Below are 9,932 nucleotides of genomic sequence, written 5' to 3' on the forward strand. Positions count from 1 at the left end.
CATCAAAGTGCTTTAAAAACTGTGCCAGTGTAAAAAGGCCTATATAGTTTTTTCTTGCAAGATCTTCTTGGTATTTGGAACAAAGATAATACTTGATCTTGTATGATCATTACACTAAGAATTAACTGTGATCCAACATGATCTTGGCAACAAGTTTTTATAAGATCATAACAAGATCTCACAGAAATTTGGAACAAAGATCATGAAGGATATGATGACATCTTGCTATCAAAATCTTATAATATTTGTCAAGTTCTTACATGGTATTTTAGCATACAATGCTCTTTAAAAAGTTAATGCAACAGTAACATCTACACATAGACACATAGACAAGATCTTACATTGCATGAATGCAAAATATAAAGTTGTGACATATCACTGTAAACATCATTGATTGCTTTGATTAAAAGTGATTAAAACTTCAGTTTCTTTATATGCTGCCACTACTGCTAAGGCTATCGTGGCTTGTCAACTACTCCTGTGATGTCACATGACTTGTAAGATCTTTCAAGATCTTGTACGACTCAAAATACTGTGTTTTTAGATCTTACAGTATAAGATCATGACAGATTTTTCAAGACCATAAACTTATGAGATTTTGTAAGACCTTATGAGATTTTAAGCTAACAAAATCATGTTAGTTCTTATGAAGTTCACAATGTGGGATACTTCAAGATTTTAATTATAGGCATGATCTTACATTTTCTGACATATTCCTTTATTCATAAGATCTTTGAAATTCGTACAAAAATTACAGTCATGTTAGATCACAGAGATCTGACAGCTTGTTCAAATCTTATGAAATCTTAAAGCAAGAATTTGTAAGAACTTTTATGACAAGATTTTACAAAATTACTACCTTACGTTTTCTTGTAATGTCATGTGAAATCATAAAACATCTTAAAAGATCTTGCTGGATCTTACATGTACAGTACATGCATATGGAGTGTATATATACACTCCATAATATGCATGTACTGTACATGTACAAGTAAAAGGATATCGCGCAACCTCTACCACAGTCAATAAACAAAGCATTACATGTATGTACTGCATACATGAACATGTACGTATGTTCATCTCACCATGTTTTGTTTTACTCGTAATATAAACTTGTTCAGTTTTTCTAATCCAGTTCTTCATTGGCATCAGTCCATTTAGTTTAGTTTGTTCTTCCAACAGCAATAACTGACTCTTAAAACTAGAGGTAGACTGAAGGAAAGATGATAAATTATGATGAATTTCAGGAGATGTGATCCTCGCAGTGATCTCTGGACAATCATAAAATACACTCTCTATAATTGAACGAAATACTGGCAACTCCTGGGGGGGAAAGAGATTACAGTTATAAGACACAGTAAAAGTACAAACAAGCAAATAAAAAACATTAAAAAAATGGAAAAGAGTAGAATCAACTTGGGAAAAAAGTAAAGATACATTACAAAAGGGTACATGCAAACTGGTGGGTAAGAATTAAATCCTACACCAATGCATAAAAGGCTTCCATAGTCCTATAAAAACTAGTACTTCAGTCTTTGTGGATAATTACAATGCTTTAGGATAATAACACGCAGTGGTATAGAATTTTTACTACATCAGTTTGCTAGCACCCTCTCGTTCTTACTTTTGTCCAAATTCAATCCTAATATTTCCAATTTTTAATGCCATTCATTTATAAATGTATTATAATACCTGTACATATAAACACGTACAGTGTACTTGTAGTACAATAAAATGTGCCTACACCAACAACTGAAAATTCAATCTTCTACATGTACTGTATATGAAAACTTACTGTATATGTAAAGTTACTGTACATGTACATTTACTGTAGAAGTCTCACATATTTCACTACTACGTGTACTTGTACCTCCATTAATTGTCTCTCCTTACCTGACTAGTAAATCTAGCCCCTAATAATACAGCAATAGTTTCAGCTACAACGGTGTGTTCTCTTATAGTTGCTGCATTCAATGACTGAGATATAATGTTACTAGTAGTAATTTTATGTACTGCTCTCTGATACAAACGTGCTAAAATATAAAAAGGGCAAAGGCATTTAGAGAATGGAATAATAAAAATAGCATAATGAAAGCTATACAGTACATGTACAGTACATACAAGTACAAGTAGTGATCCCCATAGGAAAATGTAAATTTTTAGTTTAACATACCAAATGTTTGATGCTTGGACATATTAGGAGGTGTACTGTTGGTATCTGGTTTATTACCGACAGGAGCATTAGGTATTGCTTGATGGAGAGGAGGAGGAGGAGTGGTATGTGATCTTTTAATAGCTAATTCAAGTGAATGGCACAATAACGGAGTCAAAGTGTATACTTCATGATACGGACTATAAAGAATTAATGTAGGGAAATCAATTAAAGGAGATACAATAGCATATACACATGCACAATTGTATGCATGCACAATGAAATTATGTACTACATGTACAGCGTACATGTAGTACATAATTATATACATTACGTGTAAAGTAAATGCTAGTCAAATATTATTTTAGTGACCTTAGCAAGAAGTTAATAATAAAGCATTTAATCATTTGCAGAGCAAAGACACTAATACATGGACATTTTTATGTACATAAGAACAAAATTAAAAGTGGACTGTAGGTACAGTTGCATGTTGATGTACATATTTGCATTAACTTTTTACATTTGATCTGCAATCAATGTTAATAATGTCTCCAGTCTATGCATCAATATTTTAGATCCTTTCAAACCAAGTGAGAGACAGTAACATCTTAATATGATATGATGATCAGGTAAAGGAAATGAAAATGAACGAAATAAAGTTATTATACTAGTAGGTAAAGACCAAGAAGGAATATGAGTGAGGAATACAGACATCGATGGATTGATCTTTAACATCTGTTGAGAGTAAGACAAAAGTAGCAAAAAAATAAATTTTTAATAAACAAAATGTACATACAATACTTTCTGTCCTACCTCCATTCCAGTATTGAGTGAAGTTATGGTTTTACTTTCTTTTAATTTATCAAATATGTTGTTCAATAATGAACATAATATTGATATACTTTCTTTACATAATAAATGCACATTAGTCATACATGCCCAACAGCCATCCTACAAAGCAATAAATATTAAAACAATGTCAATAAAATATAAACAAGTACAGTGTACATGCATGTACTGTATGTGCACGTACATTGTGCAAAGAAAAGAAGAAATTAAAAAATATAAGTGCATACTGTACATATACATGTACAATGTACATGCTGTAAGTAGTGCAAAGCAGTCGAACCGCAACAGTCTGGAAATGTACTGTTTTAAGGAGATTTATCTGCAGAGGATCCACCAAAGCAAGCCTTTAAACTGTTTATGCTCTAAATCTTAAAAAACTTGCATCTCCACCCCATTGCATATTATTCTTTCCAGATTTTAGGCTAAATAGAGCAAATTGTAAGCTATAATCTGGTATATAACATTTGTGTTTTCTCGGTGGAATTTAATAGTTACAAAATTTAGTAAGTGAAACAGGCTGTTAACTTTAGTTATGGTACACTATTGTCTTAGACAGTAAACTGCTATATACTTAGCATCATTATAAAGAGCAGACTTCAGATTATTCACTATGAAAAATTCATTATTTCCCAATTAGTTTCTAACAGGATATGATGATTACAATTAATAAGTGAAAAAACATGCAAAACACCATTTATATAATACAGGGTAGAGACCTTTAAAGACCTATAAATCATTATGACTGAAGTTGTTAACTGCAGAGTGATAATAGAAAATTGCTTGTCCACAACATTTGAATTGTACGTCACTGATATCATACTAACTTCAAAAAACATCATCTCCAATGGTCATTGAGCAGATGTCACACTACATCAACCAATATGCTGTCTACCACCTTACAATAGACTATGTGATAGTATTGAATAAATAAAAAAGACTTTTGACTGCAAATGAGGGTGCTGAAAAATGTCGCATCTAATACTGATCCTGCGGACTGATAAACATCACCTAACAAACAAAATTGAACAATATAAGGCTTGTGCTTCATGTAATGAGAATCTGTATCTCAAAGCTAGAAACACCAGCAGGACAACATAGCAGTAGATAATGAATCTTGAGCAGAGCAGGCCAAGTTATGAGACGCCATATTTCTCCCAGTATCACTTCTGTTACTATTATCTAGGATAACTTACTCATACAGTAAACAATTGTACAAAGTGAAGTCTATTTAAACATGTTTGGGAACAGAATCTCCTGTTATAGGTAGCTGGCATCCGACCTTCTTTCTGGCCTCCTCATTAACAGCCATTTCAATAATTAATACCTACTTCAGTTGCAGATAAATCTCTTACGGTTTTGGACGGTTGTGGATAGACTGAAAGTACCATGTGTGTTAGACTTAAATTTACATATTAATTAGCAATATAAAAGATATTATCTAAATCTGCTAAAACTTTACATAATTAACGATCATCTTCTTCAGAATATACACGTGTACATGTACACTGTACATGTACATGTAACTCATAGCCATTACATGCATTTGCTAGGGTATTATCAAACATCAGTCACCATGCATGTAATAAGTGCAATGTAGTAATGCAGAAATACATGTAGTACCTGTGCAATACCAGTGAGGTAAGTAACTATTGCAGAAGGACTAGTCAAAGAAGTACACTGTAATGTAGGAATAAACTGTCCTACCAAATAACCAACTCCCTAAAAATAAAGTAATAGAATAACAGAATAACATGCATACATGTATGTGTACATGTACATGAATAATAACAATTAAGTGCATATAAAATACTAATTAAAATTACCTTAATAAGTTCAGAATTATTAACACCTGGTGGTAACACAACACAACTCCCAATATTACTATGAAATGCCTATTGGTTCAAACATCCAATAAAACTAATATACACACATGTTAAAAGCATGCATGAACATAAAATGCATCAACATGTACAGTACATGTACATTGTACATGTACCATATAGCGGGTAAATTTTGGAGGGGGCAAATAGCTAAATTTTGGTAATTGGCGGATTTTAATTTTGGCATATTTGTGGCCACGTGCCATTGAGCATGCGTATAATAGCTCAAAATGGCAGGGTTTTATTTTGGCAAATGGCTATCAAAATGCCAAATTTGCCAAATTTAATTCCCTCCAAAATTACCCACTATATGGTGTAACATGCAATTTGTACTACAGTGTGTGGGTGTATCAAAGGCACTGCCATGAGTTTATACAGTGGAAACCACAGCAGTGGTAGTTAGAAGCCATCATCTAACTGCCAATTCTGGTAGTTACTGTAAATCTGTTAAAGTTAACAAACCATTAATATCAACGAATTTAAGATTGACTCTTTTTTGTTACTGTTAATATCCGTTAATATTTATGGTGGGTTAATGCAATTTGTGTATGCGCAGAACACTAAGAACACGTTGTGCTGAATCAAGAAATGTCTGCCAATATTCGTTGTTGGCTGGTTTCTACCACTGGTTCTCCCTTGTCAATTAGCAGCTTACCTTTCCTACCTGACACTTCAGATGGAGATGAAAGCACTAGTTCCGCTAACGGGAAAGTCGTTCATGCCATGGCAAAGAGCAAACAGAAGAGAGGGGAATACCACCATTATGACTGTCCTACTCGCTTGAAGATCGTCAAATATGTTTCTGAAAATGGCAACAAAGCAGCAGTTAGAAAGTTTTCTACTCATTTAGGCTATAAAATTTCTGATGCAACAGTAAGAAATTTCAAAAGCAAGTAACTCTCTCAGTTAAGGACTACCGACGCAGATGCTATCACGAGCCTACCTCACAGTTCTTTAGGGAGACCATTATTGATTGGCAAGGATGTAGACGATCCCAGTTGCTGTGTATATCAGGAAGCTACATGAAGCAGGAGGGATAGTGAACTGTAATATAGTTATACATGTAGTAGCAGCAAAAGGTATCATATCACACAAGAATCCAAGCTTGCTGAAGGAGCACAGTGGCACGCTAGAGCTTAGAAAAAATTGGGCTCAGTCAATACTACATGGTAGAAATTTTGTCAAGAGGAAGGCTACTAAGGCAGCAAGAAAAGTCCCACCTGATTTTCCTGCTCTAAAACTTGCCTTTTTGAGGAGAATCAAAGAAGAAGTCACAACTCATAACATACCTTCCAAGTTATTAATTAATTGGGACCAAACGAGTTCCAAGTTGGTTCCAGTCAGCTGTTGGACCATGGCTGAACAAGGTTCATCTCAAGTCCCAGTAATAGGAAAGGAAGATAAAAGGGAAATCACAGTTTTATTGGCAGTTACAGCTTCAGGAACCCTTCTTCCACCTCAATTAATTTACCAGGGCAAGACTGTTGGTTGTCACCCAAAAATAACCTTTTTCTACTAAGTGGAATGTGACCCACAGTGAGAGTCACTGGAGCACAACAGAAACAATGATTGAATATCTTGACACAGTCCTCATTCATTATGTTGTAGAAAATAGGCAGGAGATGGAACTAGCAGATGACCACCCTGCTTTAGCTCTGTTCGATGTATTTGCTGCTCATCATTCTAATGAGGTCTTGTCAAAGTTGAGAGCTAGCAATATCCATCAAATATTTGTGCCTGCAAGTTGCACTAGAGAGCTGCAACCGTTGGATATAGGAATAAATGGAGACTTCAAACAGTTAATGAAAGCCTCATTTTCAAGATGGCATTCTGATGATGTAAGAGCAGCCATGGATGAAGGACAGTCTGTCAGTAATATTAAAGTGGATCTTCGGGCTTCAGTGATAAAGCCATTGCATGCCCATTGGGTGACTTCAGCTATTACAACATTGTCTGACAAACAAGCAACTCTTAAAAAACCTTTTGATACAGTTGGAATTTCTGAGTTTTTGATAACTGATTTTTTGATGAATACATTTTCGTTAACATAAATGGACGTTAAAACAATGCCTTTTCTGAAAACATTAACTATAATAGTCGCTAACATTGTCAAATTTACAGTAGATGACAGTGCCTTGTTTCATATACCCACAAAACCGGACAAACCACAGCTGTTTTGTGTTACTGGATATACACTCCGATGTTAGTTGATTTGAAAGCCTAGGCTTCTACATCAACATCCTTGTGTATATCCAGTAACCCTCAACATCTGTAGTTGTAATTAATTGCCCTTTTTTTCGATGTGAAAATATTTTCGTATGGCCTTAAAATGACAAAAATATATCAATAAAAAATTTTTTAGCAACCAAAATTTTTGACCTGATAAGTATAGTATCATATTGCAGCTCTAACCTTGCTCTATCCATTGATGCTAATCTATCTCTTCATTACTGAGTTATAATAAAACAAAATGGTCCACCATGTGACAAAAGTAGCCAGTTAATGTTTCCGTTTATTATCCGTAAATTGGGCATTACTTGCATCTCCAGTACCATCAATTACTCTCCGTATACTAGTAATGTCGGGAAACAGCCAGGTCAAGAAGCTCATATCTCAAGAACTGTAATTACTACTGTAGCAGCCTTGTTACCAGTAGGTAAAGGACAAGGTACATGCAAGAGAAGCTAAATTTTCATACTGTAAAAATTTTCGTACACTATGAAAAGACGAAAATATTTCCACTTGAATTTTGTTGAAACAAAAGATTTTGTACGAAAAAAGGCAAATTACGGTATGACATGTTCATAACATTACTATGTATATTTATCACTCAACATCTTGCACATGACATCTACATGTATAAAATTTTATCTATAAAATTACCTGTGACAATGAAATGATATAGTTATTAGTTCTGGGAGTGAATATTGGTAATCTTTTGCATCCAAGATATTCATTATAATAAGACAACTGAACATCTAATATGTGTAACTTTATCTCCTGCTCACCAGAACCTATATGTACAATGTACATTGAAATACATACATGTACATGTACATGTAATTGTATCGTGTACAAGTGATGTACAGTACATGTACATGTAAATGCATGCATGTTCACGATAATATTGCTAGAACTCCAGTACAACATTATACATTGTATATGCATACATGTATAGATAGAGCTGAGAAGTACATGTATAACAAATTAAATGGTGGTTTAATTGGAATACAATACAATAATGCATTTAATTCCTTTATAATAATAATAATAATAATAATAATAATAATAATAATAATAATAATAATAACAGTTACAATAATAATAACAGTACAATAATAATAATAACAATAACACAAAATAATAATAATAATAATAAATGATGATGATGATAATAATAATAATTACAATCATAATAATAATAATAATAATAATAATAATAATAATAATAATAATAATAATAATAATAATAATAATAATAATATAACAATAAAATTAATTAAAAGTAAAATTATAACAATACATTAATAACAATAATAATATTAAGGAGAAGGAAAGAGAGAGAGGTAGAAAGGAGAAGAAAGGACAGGAGGGAAAAGAAGTAAAAACACAAAAATGGAAAATTAAGCAAAAAAAACAATAACTTATGAGACAAAAAAGAGTCAGGACAGGATAGCTTAGGAAGAGAACCCATAACAGATACTTTTATATACCATTAATTAAATTTAAAACATCCAAAGTAGCAATCACTATGCCTAAAGGCTAACCTTGAGGCTAGAGTTCAGGATTGTAGCTTTAGTAATGTAAAAACAAATTCATCATCAGTACTAGCTTAATAAGTGGTGATACCCTGAATCATCTGAATTTCATATTGTATTTTATAAATACCACTTTAATATAAACTACAGTATCCTGAAATGTACCCCAAATTCTTTTTCTATTTTTGCTAAGGTACACGTATAGTACATTTTGTTAAACTAAAAGATACAATGTATTTGGCTATCGAGGGAAATTCACCAATACCACTCAGCTCTACATATGGTACATGTATACATTGTACATGTACAAGTTATACATACTAGACATGTGTATCAATAGTCTTGGAAATCTGATCCATTCAAAGTCCATGGCATCTCTGATCTTCCTCTGACACAAATCATCTGTCATATCCCGTAACCATAGTGACAACTTCAAATACATGTAAAAAAATAGAAAGAATGAACACAGTGATCCTAAAGACCATTACAACATACAGTATACAATACACAAGTCCGAACATGTACATAAAAATTGTAAATGTACATCTACATGTCCATGATACATGTCGATGTAGACATACTGCATATCAGCATACAACATACAGTCATTAGTGATTCCAATTTCCTCTGGTGTAAAGGTGTCACTGGTTCATCAGAATGCTTCCATGACTGCCTCATTATCAATAAACTTAACTTCATTACAACTGTATTATTGAACTTGGATCTGAGGCCAGGTAATGCCCTCCTATCATATCTACAGCTAGCAAGAGCCTAAATGATGATAAAATACATGTACAGTATTTTCTCTTTAGAGGCTCTCATTCTTTCAGGTACATGTACATCTTACAAACTACATGTACATGTACATGTACATGTATTTCCATCTTATTGAAATTAGCCCAAGCAAAATACTTAAACATCTAAACAACTTTTTTACCTGTTCAGAGTCTTTTGTCCACTGATGATGTAGGCTAATGCAAGCAACTTGTGACAGTTGACATAAAACCAGTTCTTCTAATGAGGGTAGATCAGAGTCCATTGACTGCAGCAGTAATTGTTGTATTGTTGATTTAGTCGATAATAATAATAGCAATAGCCATTCCTCTACATCAGCACTCATATGTACCTACATTTAGATGTATAGTGTCATGTTCATGTAAATCAAGTAAGCTCACATGCATACATGTAAACAATGTATAATGTACATGTACATGTTCTTGTACCTGCAAACTGCTTTAAAATTAAACACATTATATCAAAGGAGCAAGCCTGAGCAACCACCTCTCTTACTAT

General features: G+C 33.1%; 1 protein-coding gene across 3 annotated transcripts in view; it reads right to left on the reverse strand.

The window, feature by feature from the left end:
• Positions 1 to 9,932, reverse strand: part of LOC100635578 (dynein heavy chain 5, axonemal-like) — a 78,217-nt gene that overhangs the window by 43,717 nt on the left and 24,568 nt on the right. For all 3 annotated transcript variants that reach the window (XR_002186304.1, XM_020001001.1, XM_020001002.1), the window contains 11 exons: positions 9,577 to 9,765; positions 9,243 to 9,410; positions 8,961 to 9,069; positions 7,765 to 7,895; positions 4,825 to 4,893; positions 4,622 to 4,720; positions 2,966 to 3,103; positions 2,673 to 2,887; positions 2,174 to 2,352; positions 1,894 to 2,033; positions 1,086 to 1,323 (listed from right to left, as the gene is read on the reverse strand). Coding sequence is in view for 2 of the 3 variants with exons in the window: in XM_020001001.1 (XP_019856560.1) it covers positions 1,086 to 1,323; positions 1,894 to 2,033; positions 2,174 to 2,352; positions 2,673 to 2,887; positions 2,966 to 3,103; positions 4,622 to 4,720; positions 4,825 to 4,893; positions 7,765 to 7,895; positions 8,961 to 9,069; positions 9,243 to 9,410; positions 9,577 to 9,765 (1,675 nt within the window). In the remaining variant the exon portion in view is untranslated. The remainder of the gene's footprint in view (positions 1 to 1,085; positions 1,324 to 1,893; positions 2,034 to 2,173; positions 2,353 to 2,672; positions 2,888 to 2,965; positions 3,104 to 4,621; positions 4,721 to 4,824; positions 4,894 to 7,764; positions 7,896 to 8,960; positions 9,070 to 9,242; positions 9,411 to 9,576; positions 9,766 to 9,932) is intronic.

The sequence above is a fragment of the Amphimedon queenslandica genome, unplaced genomic scaffold, assembly GCF_000090795.2.
Source record: "Amphimedon queenslandica unplaced genomic scaffold, v1.1 AMPQUscaffold_13124, whole genome shotgun sequence".
Taxonomy (NCBI): domain Eukaryota; kingdom Metazoa; phylum Porifera; class Demospongiae; order Haplosclerida; family Niphatidae; genus Amphimedon; species Amphimedon queenslandica.